This window comes from Megascapheus bottae, chromosome 22 (genome assembly GCF_031878675.1).
Source record: "Megascapheus bottae isolate mThoBot1 chromosome 22, mThoBot2.hap1, whole genome shotgun sequence".
In the NCBI taxonomy this organism is placed as follows: domain Eukaryota; kingdom Metazoa; phylum Chordata; class Mammalia; order Rodentia; family Geomyidae; genus Megascapheus; species Megascapheus bottae.
The window spans coordinates 991,697-1,009,061 of NC_143530.1; the positions used below are offsets into that span (position 1 = coordinate 991,697).

At 40.0% G+C, this 17,365-nt stretch overlaps 1 protein-coding gene across 6 annotated transcripts in view; it reads right to left on the bottom strand.

Moving 5' to 3' along the window:
• Positions 1–2,499: 2,499 nt before the first annotated feature.
• Znf451 (zinc finger protein 451) overlaps positions 2,500–17,365 on the bottom strand; it is a 68,890-nt gene continuing 54,024 nt past the window's right edge. For 5 of the 6 annotated variants that reach the window (XM_090355450.1, XM_090355452.1, XM_090355454.1 and 2 more), the window contains 5 exons: positions 15,917–16,057; positions 14,487–14,617; positions 13,002–13,188; positions 8,796–8,864; positions 2,500–3,825 (listed from right to left, as the gene is read on the bottom strand). In XM_090355450.1, the coding sequence (XP_090211576.1) occupies positions 3,779–3,825; positions 8,796–8,864; positions 13,002–13,188; positions 14,487–14,617; positions 15,917–16,057 (575 nt within the window). In that variant the 3' untranslated portion in view covers positions 2,500–3,778. Of the gene's footprint in view, positions 3,826–8,795; positions 8,865–13,001; positions 13,189–14,486; positions 14,618–15,916; positions 16,058–17,365 lie in introns of those variants that run through there. The other variant, XM_090355455.1, reaches the window with a different exon arrangement.

Here is a 17,365-nt window from a genome sequence, read left to right on the forward strand (position 1 = left end):
TCACTTACTTCCAGAAACATGTAATGGTTCTTCCTCATAGCATAAAAACTCACATGGTCTGAAGAAACGCCAGAAGGGATTCATCCGTTTCATTCCCCTTCTGTCTGATTGAGCTGTACTTGCCTTCTTGCTTCATCTTAGAACAACTTCTCTTCTAGACAACCTTGTCCTTACTCTGGTGAAATCATTTGAACTCAGGAGTTGAAAATACCACAAAATCAACATATCTAACCCACACAACTCTAGTGTTCAGCAACACAGTGCACTTTTACTCTTGATTAATCACATGGCTGCAAGCCTAGCATGCAAAAATATGACAGGATATATCTTATTAAACTGGGAAAAGATAAAAGCCATAAAATTCTTCTGAATGCATCATTAATTTTACACCATCCTAACATCTAAATTTTCTAAACAACATCATGAAACAGAGACCAGCTGCATATATATGCATTGCTCAATCACTCCCCTGAGATCTTTGATCAGATCCAGTGAGATCTTTCCTGCCCGCCATACTTTAAACTGCACACCTTAGCCAAGCATGGTATATTATACTTGTATACATCTGAAATACCAGAGGAATTACAGTCAAGAGGCTGAATCAGGAAGATTATGAGTCTGAAGCCATCCTGGGGTACACAGTCAGACCCTGCCTCAGAAACGTACAACCAGCTGGGATGGGTGGCTCACGCCCATAATCCTCAACGTGTGTGAGACTCATCTCCAATTAATCACCACAAAACCAGAAGTGGTACTGTGGCTCAAGGGGGTGGCAGCCTTAAGCTGAAGAGCTCAGGAACCACACCCAGGCCTATAGTTGAAGTCTCAGACACACAAAAAAGAAAAAATAAACAACAAATTTAAAACCAAACAAAACATCCTAACAAAGTCAAACCTTTTCCCAATCCTGTAATAGTGCACTGTTTTATCCTTCTTTTTAACTGAGGGTTCACAATATTTATCAACATCTGATGGCTTATGTGTTTAGTACCTTACACTATTTAACCATCTCCCCTAGTAAGTACCCAGAGGACAAGAATTTTGTTTCCCTAATGGGTATACTTACATGCTTAGAAAAGTCTCTGCTCATGGTAGGTACTCAACTACTTTGTGAGTGCGTGATGTGATGAAAACTAAACATCTTTATCAATATTCAAAACATGTACTTTTAAGCTGGGCACTGGTGGCTCATTCCTCCAATCCTAGCTACTCAGGAGGAGATCTAAGGATTGTGGTTCAAAGCCATCCCTGGCACTTTTAAAGTCCATGAGATTCTTTTTTTTTTTTTTTTTTTTTTGCCAGTCCTGGCTTGAGCTCAGGGCCTGAGCACTGTCCTTGGACTTTCTCAAGGCTAGAGCTCTACCACTTGAGCCTCAGCACCACTTCCGGCTTTTTTTTCTATGTATGTGGTACCGAGGAATCGAACCCGGGTCTTCATGCATGCTAGGCAAGCACTTTAACCACTAGGCCAAACTCCCAGCCCTCCATGAGATTCTTATCTCCATCTAACCACTAAAACACCAGAAGAGGAGCCATAGCTCAAGGGGTAGGGTGGTAGGCTTGAGCTGAAGAGTTCAGGGACCACACCCAGGCCCACACTTCAAGCCCCATGAGAGCAGAAACAAAGTCAGGGACAATATGAAACAACTCTATTACCTTTCCTTTGGGGTCATGATGAAGTCTTTCCTGTCGTATCAAGAACTTCTTCATAGATCATCTCCTGTGAGGTCTTTCTCCTACTTGGATGTGGGTTCTACCCCACTGCCTGGTGGGGTCTTTAGGAGGAAGGACCTCCATATACATCCCATAAATGCTTACCTTACCTACTCTCCTACGCGGAAGGCCCCTGCTCTTCACTATTTAGCAGCTCCTGAAGAGGTGTCTGAGGTTTGCCAGGGGTCCTTTAAGAGTCTTGCTTGAACATGCAGGGCATGGCACATACCCCCAATCCCAACATTCAAGAGGCAGAGCAGGAAAATTTCAAACTAAAGGACAACTTGGACTACACGGTGAGATCATTCACCCTGACCAACACAGCAAGACCCTGGACTTTAAAGGTAAAAACAAGTAGAAAAGAACAGAAAGGGCATCTTAATAAATACTTGTGTTGAAAAAACTGTACTGATGAAGCAGAAATCACATTTCACATTAAAATATCTAATGATGAAGACAAAGAATAAATTTTTGACATGATAAAATTTAAAGAAAAGCTTTATTATGTCTTAAATATATAGGAAAGCTTTGTATTTAGAGAAATAGATTTAAATTAATTCACAAGGAGGCTTCAACATGAAAAACTAAGTACGTAATAGCAGATAGTAAGGAGGTAGGAGGGAAAAAGTATGTAGTATCAGATGCAGAAAATGGACAATTAAATCAATAACTAGGTAATACACATGAAATAAAAATTTTAAGGCATTAAGAGACAGGTTTTAAGTAGACCCTCAACATATTTTTTGAAGAAAATCAAATGTACACAAAAACATGAAAAGACTAGTATTATTAAAAATAAGTTTAATTCTCATATATTTTGACATTTCTGATAAAACAAGTCACAAAAATCTAAGCAAGTAAAAGAAATAGTTTCATTTTAATTACTTTGAAAAAAGAGCTTTCTAAAAAAAATTTAGTGATATGTTCCTCCAGTTAAAGCAAGAATACATATCTCCATGATTCTCACAAAGAAAGTCACCAGTGAAAGTTAACCAGGCTCCATGATTATTTGCAACCCCTGCCTTGTTTGGAAATGTTCATGGCAGACTAAGACCATGCCATCCCACCACCCTCTCCACCCCAGCAGGAGCCAGACTTGATCTTTGGGAGACAGACAGACTCTATCACCTCTAGCAATAGTCAACTATGGCTGTAAAATGCCAGGGAGTTCTCGGCTGTCACACAGCCAGGCCTCCAGTTTGATTAAGCTATTTAGTCAGTTCTCCACCTACCTGCTCTTGTCAAATGTGTCAAGTTCCTTCTCCTTGGATTTATCCCTTAGAACCTTGAACAGCTGGCTCAAAAATAATAAAGCCATGTCTAGCAAGGTGGATCACACCTGTCATCCTAGCTCCTCAGGAGGCTGAGATCTGAGGATCACAGTTCAAAGTCAGCCCAGGCACTAAAGACCATGAGACTCTCATCTCTAATTGCTCGCCAGAAAACCAGAAGTGGTGCTGTGGCTCCAGGGGTAGGGCAGTAGCCTTGAGCTGAAGAGCTCAAGGACAATGCCCAGGCCCCAAGTTCAAGTCTCACAACCAATAAAAACAAAACAAAAAAACCAAAAACAATATGGCCTACCCCCAATCAATACCAAATTTTTTTGTTATGGATTTTTTTCATAAAACTGGAACCAATAAAGAAAAACCAACAACAAGCAGTGCCACATGAGGTACAAAATTGATGGGAAAATGAAGTTAGGGCACATTTATTTATGTTTGTTTTCACTCCTAAAAAAAACAAACTAGCATTTTTCGTCCAGTACAAATAAAACCAAAAAACTAATGCTTGGAAACAAACAAAAGCCAAGAGTTTTTCCTACCCCACTTTAAGAATGCTTTTAGCCTAAACATATAAATATTTTAGGTTAGCTGAGAATCTATGCTACCCATAATCCATATTTGCTTTAGCATGTATTCTATTCCTCCCATACATGTTTTTGCATAATACCAAATAATACAAAACACATATGAGACTTTGAGCATATGAAGCATCTTCAGAAACATTTGTACTAGTAGGCTTCTGGTCTTCAAGGCCACTTGATGTTGTGTGGTAATATCTTTAATTACATTTCTTCAAGACTTCTTCTAATAGCTTCTTGTAATTCTACATCTGCATAAAAAACAAGGAAAAAAACTACATGTACTTTTTAAAAATCAACTATACTCATATTTTCAAGTAAAATAGGAATGAAATGACTTTGTATGAATTAGTTTCCCCATAATAAAATTTGTTTCATCACAATAAAATAAAATGTTGACTTTGTATCAGTTTCCCCATAATAAAATTTGTTTCATCACAATAAAATAAAATGTGAGTGTAATTCTCCAATTCTGAAATATGAGAATCTAGACATCTCCACTTGAACTTTATGTAAACTTAAAGAATATGCAAATTATTTCTTCCTATGGATGTAGAACTAAACAAACTTTTAGAATCAAAATCTGTATTACTTATTTCCTATAAGACTTGAGGCTGAAAGTAAGAGAAAGGTGATATTAATAAATAACAATCACTTTGGCTATGAAAATTTACCTTTCACCTTTCAATTACATCTCAATAAAGGCATAGGAAAATTTAGCTTTATACTTTCCAGTTTCTAAGACAGAGTCAAAGTCATGGCTAGATAATTTCACCTGAGAAGCATATAATATATATATATATATAAATATATACCTATATATACACAATGCAACTCCTTTAACAAATATTTATTAAATAGATAAAATGACAAACAACAGACATCATTAGGTTCACAGACTTTTGTCCCATCTCCTTTCTGGGAATGAACTTAAATTCCAGGAGGGTAGAATTCCTCCTAGGTCTTTATTAGGTTCTTATACCAGTTTCATCTTTTCTCACTTAGCCCACAGTCTCTCAAAGCCTATTTGGGTTTAGACATACCAGTGATTTCTCTAGAATCCAGGTGCATTTCCTTAGATTAGGAGATTCAGTCTGTTATAGGGAATAAAATTTAAAATACTGGCAACCAAATTTGGATTTGGAAAGCTAAGGGACTCTGGTGACAAAGTTTGCATAAAATATGAAAAGTGGGACAGGGAGTGTGGCTAAGAGATAGAGTGTTGCCTACCATGCTCAAAGCTCAGGGTTTGATTCCTCAGTAGTACAAACACAGAAAAAGCTGGAAGTGGTGCTGTAGCTCAAGTGGTAGACTTCTAGCCTTGAGAAAGCCTAAGGAGAGTGCCTATACACTAAGCTTAAGCCCCAGGACTGGCAATATATATGAAAACTTAGTACAAAAAGTACAGTAATCAAGAATGTGGTTATCAGTGCAAACACATCTTAGAAACAGAGCCAAGCTTGTAAAGATAAGCCAAGTTTGTAAGCCAAGTTTATTTGGAGCTCAAGTTATGGTTCAAGTGTTAATGCAGTAGCTGGTAAGAAGGGGTAACAAATGGCCAGACGACAGCATGAGACCAGTTTAAAGATCCAGTATCAGCTCCAAAATAAAAGGGGGGGGGGGGTAGCCAGACACCAAGGCTCACATCTGTAATCCTAGTGACTCAGGAGGCTGAGATGTGAGGATCGAGGTTCAAAGCCAGCCCAGGCACTAAAGACTGTAAGACTGTTATCTCCAATTAATCACTAGAAAACCAGGAGTGGTGCTGTGGCTCAAGGGACAGAATGCTGGCCTTGAACTAAAAAGCGCAGGCACAGTGCCCAGGCCCAGAGTGCACGATCCACAACTGACAAAAAAAAAAAAAAGAAAGGTGGGGGGAGATCACCTGACCTCATTTATGACAGCAGCAGCACTGAAACATGATAGGAAAGTTTGTTTTAAAAATAAATTGTGGCGGGAGGCCAGTGGCTCCTGTTGTTAATCCAGGAGGCTGAGTTCATGAAACCTGGGAGAAGTGATAAATTTCAGCTATTGCTAGGTTGGGGCAGGAAGGGGAGAACACAGCAGCTGGAAAGTGCTGGCTCTTTTCACATGTCCTCTATCTCCCTCCAACTCCATACTAGTCCTAAAGACAGAATCCCTGCTGCCAGTGCACAGTTCCGATCCTGGTCTCAACAAGAGCAAAGCAGACCCAGCACACACATGTTTGCTTTTGCTTGTGTTAGTGTCTGGAGGCTATCCACAGGCCTACCACAGGCACTCATTCATTCACTGACTCAGAACCCACTAGGGGCAAAAAATGCATTGGGGGTGGGGAGGGAATTGTAGGGCAGACAAAAAGCCCACAGATAACAGGGGAAAGAGAGCAAGGTTAGCCACAGGACAAATCATCTAAAGCCTGGCAGGAGAACCCACCAAGATTTACCTGGAAAACTAGGGAATTCAAACCAGAGGGCTCCCTGATGACCCAGCAATCCACTTTTGGGCATTGACCCAAAATGCCTACAAACAAGGCAGTACTAAAGCACCCTGCACAGCCATGTTCACTGCATTTTTCAAAAATGATAGCTAAGATGCCCCTCGGTAGATGAAAAGCTCAAGAAAATGTAGTATACTTACACACTGGAATTCTATGCTGCCATAGAAAGAATGGCATCACCTCATTTGTAAGGAAATGGAAAGACATGGAAGAAATCATATGAAGTGAGGTAAGCCAGACCCAAAGGAGCACAAGCTCCATGGTGTCCACCACTGGGATGCACTCACTCCTGTCATCTTAGTTGAGTTACTCAGGAGGCTGAGATCTGAGGATAATAGTTCAAAAGGCCAACTAAGGCAATTAACTACTCCAAAACCAGAAGTGGCACTGTGGCTCAAGCAGTAGAGTGTTAGCCTTGAGCAAAGAGAAGCTCAGGGATAGAGCCCAGAACCCAGTCCAAGCCATGCAACCAACAACAATAACAACAGCAAAGTGCTTGAGGGCAGTGGAAGAATTCAGAAAGCTGGGCATGGCTCTGAGCAGGACAGGAGTACAGACAGCCAGGACTGCAGTTCACCACTGATGGGGCCTATGGTTTTAACAGGGGCCTGGTCTAGAAGGGGGGCAGCAGCACCATGCTAATCTGCAGTTTTGTTTTTGGCTCCTGCCATTCAAAGAGACCTCTGTCAGAATACTAAGTAGGCATAAACTAAACTTCAATATCATGATACATAAATTTTTGCACAAAAATTCCAGAAAAGTAAATAAATGTTGTACTGCAGCATTGAATAATCAAGAACATGATCTTGATTTCCAGAGGTACCACATTATAACGGCCCATTATCTAGTTTTCAACAATTAATAAGACCAAACTGAATAAAAATAAAATATTAAGTCATGTTAGCAGGTTTAATACAACACAACTGTAAGCAGAACCAAGGTATAACTCAGGCAATGTCTATATGCCTCAAAACAGTAGTTCTCTTTATCTTGTTGAAGACAAGAAATAGATGATACTCCTGTGGGTGTGGTGTCACACACTCTAATCTCATTACTCAGGAGGTTGAATTGAAGGATCTGCAAGTTCAATATACACTAGTCAGATCTGAGGATCAAGGTTCAAAGCCAGCTCTGAGATTCTTATCTCCAATTAACCTTTAGAAAATGGGAAGGAAGTGGGGCTCAGCTTAAGGAAAGGGTGGGAGCCTTGAACTGAAGAGCTCAGGGACAATGCCCTGGCCCAGGGGTAAGGTGGCAGCCTTGAGCTGAAGAGCTCAGGGACAACGCCCAGGGGCCCAGGGGTAAGGTGGTTGGTTGTCTTGAGTTGCAGAGCTCAGTGACAGCACCCAGGCAGAGTTCAAACCCCACAACGGTCACACACACACACACACACACACGCATGCATGCACGCACGCACGCACACAGAAACACTAGTCTACTGGGTGAGTTTCAGGCCAATTGAGAGTGGGAAATGAATGGGCTAAATCAAAGGGATGATTCAAGTCCACTACCAGACTCAAATTCCTACATTGCTAATAGTGTGAAGTTCTACTATGTACCAAGTCAAACTTCATACATTATAAGACTAAAGTTCAGAAAACACATCAACTGGGCCATCCTGTTTGTGTTCAGCTACATTTCTTTTCCAGCTTTCCAGCTTCTATATTCCTACCCATACATCTCCAACAATAATTCTCACTGAACTAGTTTCCTTCAATGTCAAAGGCACAAAATACATTCAGTATAATTAAAGACATTTTCTAAAATATATTAACTCATCTTCTCTGGTTATTTATTATAAAGTATTTCCCATGCATCAGTGGCTTACACCTGTAATGCTAGCTACTAAGGAGGCTGAAATCTGAGAACTGTGGTTCAAAACCAGCCCAGGCAGGAAAGTCTGTGAGATTCTTTTTTTTTTCTTTTTTTTTTTGCCAGTCCTGGGCTTGGGCTCGGGGCCTGAGCACTGTCCTTGGACTTTCTCAAGGCTAGAGCTCTACCACTGGAGCCTCAGCACCACTTCCGGCTTTTTTCTATGTATGTGGTACCGGGTCTTCATGCATGCTAGGCAAGCACTCTACCACTAGGCCAAACTCCCGGCCCCGAGTCTGTGAAATTCTTATCTCCAATAAACTAACTAAAAAAGAGCCAGAAAGAACTACTCAGAGTTCTGGTTCAAGTGGTAGCGCTCTAGTCCTAAGTAAAGGCAGCTCAGGGACAGTACCAGGCCCTGAGTTAAAACCCCACGACCAGCCTCTACACAAAGATACACAGACAGACAGACAGACACACATAGACACAGACACAGACAGACAGACAGACAGACAGACAGACAGAGACACACACACACACACACCTACAGTATTATACAAAGTATCAAACAAAATGATTACATGAACAATCAAAGGTACAGCTAGGAAATCCTACACTTTGAGTGACACAAGAGTTCTCTTAAACTTATGAAAGAGAAGGGGTTTGCCTCTAAGAAAACAATATGATCCTAAACCTTTATTTATAAAACCAGTATTGCAATGAATCCAGTCCAAGATTGGTCTATCACAGGCTAACCAACCTTTTAGCTTCCTCAATGAAGGTTAGCCTTAAATCAACTCATCTGAGAAAAGGCAAGCTATCATTTCAATGGAAAGAGCTATTATTAGGATGGAGTCAGTGAGAGAAGGTAAAGGATGAAAGGAGACATTTTTAAAAATACAAGAAAGAAAATGAATTCAGTTGGGTTACCTTCTGTGGATCGGAAGTCATCTTCCACTGAAGCATTTTTTGTACCCGTGTTATCATCACTGTCACAATCTGTAAGAATGCAAATATATTTCTCAAAGTTACTGTGCTGTAAGTTATATATTCTCTTAAAGCATTATTTTCAGACTTGTCTCATACCCAAGTTTTCTAGTTATACGCACTAGTATTATACCACTTATCCAACAATGTTTTAGCCAAGTTATTCTAAAACTGGTGACAAATTAAAGTTTCTTATATTTAAAAAACCATATGTCATCATCTTTCTAGGTGACATCACAGGTTTTATACTGGCACTATATGGTACAAACTCCTTACCTGGTATCATCTGGGCTTGATACTATTTATGACCTGGCACATATTTGTCTAACCATTTTTCACTAAAAACTTCAGTGGGTTTATGTATGTAAGTATCAAATTATATCAAAGCAGGTATAGACGCATATGATCATAATGACCAAGTCAGTTTAAATAATTGAAATACAACATGAGTAAATTAGGTTCTGTGAAAATATGAAAAAAATAAAATATTTACTAAGTATTAAAGATATACCAGCTATAAATAAAAACATAAAATGTGTATCTTACTGTATTTTTTTTTTTTTTGCCAGCCATGGGGCTTGAACTCTGGGTGTGGGCATTATCCTGGACATCTTTCGCTCAAAGTTAGTGCTCTACCACTTGAGCCACAGCGCCAACTCTGGTTTTCTGGCTTTGAAACACAATCCTCAGATCTCAGCCTCCCAAGTAGCTAGAATTCCAGGTGTGAGCTACCACGCCTGGCTCACTATGTTCTTTTGTTGCAGGGATATGTTGTGGCAAATAAATCTTCTGCCACTCTAGCAAAATACCTCAAATATTTCAAGCAGTGCTTCACAGAAATAAAATGTTTTGTACCGTTTGAAAAACAAAACAAAGCCTAAAAAATTAAGAACCAAGTAAATTCCCAGGATGTTGACTCAGATTAATACAAAGCTACATGTCATAACTCATCCAACAACTCATTTCTTCATGAAAGGCCTGTGGCAAAAAAGGTTAGCTCGACACTGCGTTTTGAACTGATGGTGTCTCAATCAAACCCACCTGTAGAATACAGAAAATCATTAAGATTCTTCTGTTTTCAGTACCTTTGCACAGAATTAACGATGCCATGGAGACTTCCAGGATGGCAAACAAAGCAATAGCCCACAGCAGCGATAACAGGCAGAGGAAAGTTTATACAATGCCTAGACCACAGGCCCTGGTGCTGTACCAATAACCTACACTGTCACAATATGAGGAAATTTTTAACATTAGTTTAAAAATCTGTATACTTAATGTGATTTTATAGATAACAGCTCTTATTAATAATGCCGTCACCTCATTCAACACAAGTAAGGCCACAGACAACTGTAAGCCCATAATCAGACTAAGACATGTTCCTAGTCAATAAAAATAAATTCAGCATGAGGGCTTTGTCAATGACTTTCACTTTCAAGGAAGTAGACACTGGTCCCAACAGAGTACACTAAGTCCTGTGTACTTGGAAATATCTACTTATACTGCAGATGGGAGAAGTGGAGGAGACAAAGGGATGCCATGCCTCAGCCCTCAAACCATTCATTACAGGGATGTGATATGGAATCATATTTTTTCTTTTGTGGGGCTACTATTTACTAGGTACATAAGGTAATTTTACAGTCTGCATTTTAAGTTTTATATATATATATTACTAATTCCTATATTTGATACAAAAAAAACCCTGAAGAAACCTTAAGATACTTAGATCTGAGATCATAAAATCAGCATTCAATGAGATCCCATGCTGCCCTTTGTTCACTGTATTAGTCAAAAAAAAAGAAAAGAAAAATCAGGATAAAGAATAGCAGGTACTACCAAAAGTGGTGACAATGGATACTGAACGTGACTGCCAAAGAGAATTAGCAGCAGATGGCAGTCTTTGTCTTACCTCCAACCCTGCTTTCCCTATGAAGAGCTACTACTCATAAATAGCTCTTGTCCCAAACAGAATGTAAAGGGGCAAAACCACACAGGGTTCACCATCTCTACTGAAGAAAAAAATGTTCCCCAAACAGCAGCATGAGAGAAGGAAAGGGAGTTTGGCAAGATGAGAAAAGGAAAGGGAGTTTGGCAAGAGTGAAAATTCAAATATTTTGTAGAATATTAAGTCAATGCTGAGGACAAAAGGAGATGAAAGAGTTGAAGAAAACCAAGTTCTCTGTTGTTTTTGAAAGAAGCAAAAACTAGGGCCTGGGAATGTGGGGTTTATTGGTAGAGTGACTGACTAGCATGCCCTGAGTTCAATCCTTGGTACAACATAAACAAAAAATAAAATAAATACATCTTTTTAAAAAGAAGCAAAGGATAAGAAAATTCTAGTCAATAGAAACAAAAACAGACTAGAATGAAAAGTGACCACTAAGATACAACATAAATTCACAAAAGTTCCTTATTTACATCATTGCTGTGTTGTCTTTTGTGAGTATAGCCCTCGCTAGCCTAAAAGCCACATACAGTCCAAGTCAATCTCAAACTCATCATTCTCCCGGCCTTAGCCTCCCAGTACTGGGATATCAGGCATAAACCATAGCACCCAGATTCATTATATTAAAGAAGAGTAGAATTCTGCTAAATAAATTACAGATTCCTAATGTGCAGAAGTGAATTCATAACCTGAAATGACTAGAAGAAAATTCCTCAAAAATGCACTTATTATAGGGGGCTGGGAGTGGTAACGTGCTTGCGTAGCATGTAGAAAGCCCTGGGTTCAATTCCCCTGAACCACATACACAGAAAAAGTCAGATGTGGCACTGTAGCTCATGTGGCAGCATGCTAGCCTTGAGCAAAAAGTGTCCAAGGACAGTGCCCAGGCCCTGAGTTCAAGCCCCAGAACTTTAAAAAAACAAAGAAACAAAAACAAAGCACTTATAACCAAAATATAGTAATAAATATATATTTATTTTACTCTATTTTTTTGTTGGTTGTGGGGCTTGTACTCTGGGCCTGGACACTGCCCCTGAGCTCTTCAGCTCAAGGCTACTGCCCTACCCCTTTACCAACAGCACCACTTTTGGTTTTCTGGTAGTTAACTGGAGGTAAGAGTCTTTAGTGCTCGGGTGACTTTGAACCTCGATCATCAAATCTCAGCCTCCTTAGCAGCTAGGAATACAGGCGTGAGCCACCTTGCCTGGCTCTCTTTTTTGTCTTGTTGGACTTGGAACTCTGGGCCTAGGTGTTGTCTCTGAGCTCTCTAGCTCAAGGCTACCATCCTACCCCTTGAGCCATAGTGCCCTGTATTAAATAAAGGAAAAACAAAACAAAACAAAAAAACACCTGATTCAAGCAAAGCTGGAAATTTAAAAGCTATACAAGAGAAAATGTAAAAAAATAGCTACTGTTTTTCATTGAGGTCATTCATAAAAATTTTCAAATCTTTTTAAATTTTAATGTATAGAGAGGGGTTACAGTTATATTTGCCAGATAGAAGGTGCATTACTTCTCCCACACTGATACCCCTTCTCATGTTTCTGTATAATTTTCATATCTTATAGATTCAAATTAACAGAATTTTCATTTTCTTGTTCTGTCTTTCAGATACTGAAAAACAAAATCCAAACTTGTGAGTCATAAGAGTGTGCTCTTTAAGAAAGAGTGACACTGGACAGAAGCCTCCCTTTGCTCTTGAGCAGAGTCTAGACAGCAAGTCTCAGCAGCAAGGGAGAGGTGCCCCCTCAATGGACTGGTCAGGTATGACAGGGAGAATTTCACCTTCAGCCTCTGGAATGAATGTTTTCATTATCTCTTGGTGCTACCACATTATCATTTCTATTTTCTGGTTTTCACTTATCAATAAGCTCTTTGATTTCTAAAAAGGCAAATGAAGGTAAAACTTCCAATTTCAGAAACAAAGTGAGGATCTGAATTCTGAGATTTAACATATCTCAAGCCAATAAATATGTAAATATACATGAATATAGTTTTCAGCTACTAGATTTAAAAGGCAGGTCTGGAAAAATCATTTTGAATTATCTTTCTTCTGAAACACTGAAGAACAAAAATGAAATGAAGTAAAGATAAGAAAGATGAGAGTTTGAGAACTTGGAGGGCTGGGTTAGTAACCAGCCAACAGTTCACCGGGGACAGAAGCTGACTGGTTTCTCTGAGTTTAAACCGTGACTGCAGCTGCCTACCTTTGGTAGCATCAGATATGCTATTTAACAAGGCACACATCATATCTCCCTCCAAATGATGAGGATTTAGTATATGAGCTGTCCTCTGAGTCTTCTTAAATTGATTCTCTAGCTCCAGAAAACCTTGATCTCCTGAGAGGATGGTAAAAGGAATTTGCTTGGGTAGTTGTTCATCAAGACGGCCAGCCTAAGTAATAAAAAGAAGCACAGATTGACAAAAATCAGACCAAGTTTCAAACCATTCTATTTGACAATAAACACATACCTAGGAAGGTATATTAGGTTTGTTCCCTTGCCCTCATCTTCATAAACAAATGATAAATCAAATATAAGATGCCAACAATTACAAGTTATTTTATGCACCATACAAGAAAAAAGGAAAAGGCAAAACCTAAGTCCAAAAGAGGCCTCTACATAAAGCAGCAACACTGAAGGGCTATATATAAGCAATACACCAAAGAAAACACGCACAAAGCAATTTAGATAATTTGGCACAAGAGGGAAAAGGAAATATTGTGTAGTTTCGTTGTTACTGTTGTTTTCATTCATTTTTGTGCCTGTACTGGGTGGGGCCTCGACTTCAGTCTTAAAGTTGTCTCTTGGCTTTTTCATGTTAGGTCAGTACACTACTTATAGGTCAGTACTCTACTTAAACCGTATCTCTAGTTCCAGCTTTTAATTTTTGCTGACCAACTGGAGATAAAAGTCTATTGGTTTTATCTGTCTTGTCTGGTGATTCTCAGATCTCAGCCTCTTGAGTAACTAGGATTATAGGAGTGAGCCCCCAGCACCTTGCAAAACTGTTGCATAAGCAACAGTTAATCCATTTATGTAGCATAGCTAGTATCAGTAAGACATACAATCTTTTTTTTTTTGGGGGGGGGGCCTAAGACCTGGGGCTTGAACTCAGGGCCTGAGCACTCTCCTTGGGCTTTCTCAAGACTCTATTACTTCAGCCACAGCACCACTTCCAGCTTTTTCTATGTATGTGGTACCAAGGAATTGAACCTGGGTCTTTGTGCATGCTAGGTGAAACTCCCAGCCCATAAAATCTTTTAAGCAGGAAACTTCTTATCAACTGGGTACCATGCCAGGCATTTCTCTAAATGACAAGGTAGGTAGGTCTATGTGCAAATTCTGTTTAAACCCACAATTACTAAGGTGCCTCTCTGAGAAGTTAAAATGAGAAAGCACCTTGGTATATATCAAATATACATCATTTCTTGATCATTTATTGCAAAAATTTCCATAGATATCAAAGAGTAATTTATCTACTAAACAGCTAAGGGCCTATCAGGAATAGGGTGAGGTTGTAAATAACATGCTATGGGCCTATGCTATCCTTCTAGTCTCAGTGGAACCAGATGTGTGCAGAAGATATCATACACAAGTTAACACTGAAGAATCATCTATAGCATCACTACAGTTCAAGTATGGGGGTTGGGACTCATATTACATTGCATTGTGAATGAAACAGGGACTTACATGCATACATATAGCAAAATCAGCAGCATCTTTTCTGTTACTACACCGAGGATGAAGGAAGAAGCATCCAATCCTGTTCAAGTAATTATAGACCTTACAGCTGAGGGGAGGCTTCCAATTGGTGTTTCCTCCTATTAATTTCAGAAAAGATATGCTAGTTCACAATCTTAGGAAAGCAGATTAACTTCTTTGAATCTGCCCACTGATGTGAAAACTCACAAGAATATGTAGTCAAAAGTAATAAATGCGGGGGAGCATATTGTAACACGCCTGTAATCCTTACTGCACAGGAGGCAGAGGTACGAGGATCATGATCTTAGGCTGGACCTGGGCAAAATAAGGGAGAAGCCCGGGCCGGTGGATCATGTCTGTAATCTTAACTACCCAGGAGGCTGAGATCTGAGGATCGGTTCAAAGCCAGCCCAGGCACACACACACACACACAAAAAAAGGACCTGAGACTCTTATCTCCAACTACCTCTAGAAAATGGGAAATGGAAGTGGAGCTTGGCTCAAGGGTATGCGGTTGCCTTGTGCTGAAGAGCTCAGGGACAGCGCCCAGGCAGAGTTCAAAGCCCCATGACCCACACAAAAAAATAATAATATAAGTGGGGGAAAATGAGGGAACAAGACTAAAGGGGTAGGAGAAAGGGGAAAAGTGGGGGAGGAATATTGAGTGCAAAAATTCTTTGCAGGGCATCATTCTATAACAATGTAAAAATTCTGCTTTTACATGTATAGCAAGGCTGGGTAGAGGGGAGAATGGTAGAAAATCAGCAAAGCTAGACTTGATTAAAACATTATACGAGCTAATTTATCCAGGGCACTGTGTTTCTGTCTTTACTCTCAATTCTAAAACATGAACTACATCAGACACTATACAAAACCCCTGTAAACCACAGAACTTCTATTCCAGGTCTGAGTCAATGATTTATAGATGGATACAAATAGGGCTGCTGGCACACATGAATAGCAAAAATGACCTGAAAAAAACAGCTGTGCCTTGTTAAAACGAACACAAATCCTACAGCTAAGAGAACACAGCTGAAAAGCTAAATCTGCTTTGGTTAGTACAAAAAAAAAAAAAAAGGAAATAAATTTGTCTGCCTGTTTGCTTCTCTTTTTATAGAAAAAAATTGGTAAGTCACTGAGGCTTGAACTTAGGACTTCAAGCTTGTACTTTATTCACTGCGGGTTGTTCTTCCACTTGTTCCATGCCTTCAGTCTAGCGTTTTTCCTGGTTTGGAGAGAAAGTCACAGATCTGTCTGTCTGGGCTGGCTTTGCCAAGTCTCAGCCTCCTGTGTAGCTAGAGTATAGGCAACCTGGCACAGATTATGTGCTTGTGTTCTACACAGGGATGATCAAAGAAACCTTCGGGAGTGAACCATATCCTAGGAAAGGTGTTTTAAATGGTCCTTATTATCCATACCTTGAAAGCCCCAAATAAATGTGCCTTGGTTAAGATTCCCTGGTAGATGGCCAAAGAAGTTGGACCAGTTATCAAAATCTACAAAGACTATATGAGTCATGGTTCGCAGGTAATCCAGATCTGGCAGTTCAACTTCCTCCTCTGAAAACAAGAGACATGAATTCAGTAAGGATTTTCTATAAACATTCTCATTGCTTGAATCTAAAAGATACTATCAGGGAATTCAAATCTGGTAGATGAAGTTCAAGTTCTTCCTCTGAGAACAAGAAACATCACATAAATTCAGTAACTATTTTTTAATAAACATTCTTATTTCCTTTTTTGTTGTTGTTGTTGTTGATCATAGACTTAAACTCTGGGCCTGGGCGCTGTCCCTGAGCTCTTCAGCTCAAAGCTAATGCTCTATCACTTTGAGCCACAGCACCATTTCCCGTTTTCTGGTGGTTAACTGGAGATAAGAATCTCACAGACTTTCCTGCCTAGGAGGGCTCTGAACTTCGATCCTCACATCTTAGCCTCCTGAATAGCTAGGATCAGAGACATGAACCACTGGCACCCTGGCACCACTTCCAGCTTTTTCTGTATATGTAATACCAAGGAATCAAACTCAGGGCTTTGTGCATGCTGGGCGGGCACTCTACCACAAAAGCCACAGTTCCAGCCCCAGCTCTTTATTTCTTAAGTCTGAAAGAAGTAGAGAGCTGGGAATGTGGCTTAGTGGTAGAGTGCCCGCCCAGCATGCCTGACATGCATGAAACCCTGGGTTCAATTCCTCAGTGCCACATAGAAAATGCCAAAAGTGGCACTGTGGCTCAAGTGACAGGATGCTAGCCTTGAGCAAAAAAAGCTTGGGGACAGTTTGAAGACCCTGAGTTCAAGCCCTGGGACTCGTAAATAAATTATATAACAGCAGAGACCTAATAAACAAAACTGTTACTCTGTACATGTCCATTTCTATCTATGTAAGTCTTTCCGTGAAATCTAAATCTGGATATACCAGCTTGCATTTGCATCAGATTGTTTTTTAAAAAGAGTACTACATGGGGGGCCGGGAGTTTGGCCTAATGGTAACGTGCTTGCCTAGCATGCACGAAGACCCGGGTTTGATTCCTCAGTACCACATACATAGAAAAAAGCCAGAAGTTGTGCTGAGGTTCAAGTGGTAGAGCTCTAGCCTTGAGAAAGTCCAAGGACAGTGCTCAGGCCCAGAGCTCAAGCCCAGGACTGGGAAAAAAAAAAAAAAAAGTTTTGGGGCTGGGAGTTTGGCCTAGTGGTAAGTGCGCTTGCCTAGCATGCATGAAGACCCAGGTTCGATTCCTCAGCACCCCACATACATAGAAAAAGCCAGAAGTGGTGCTGTGGCTCAAGTGGTAGAATGCTTGCTTTGAGAAAGCCCAAGGACAGTGCTCAGGCCCTGAGCTCAGGCCACAGGACTGGCAAAAAAAAATA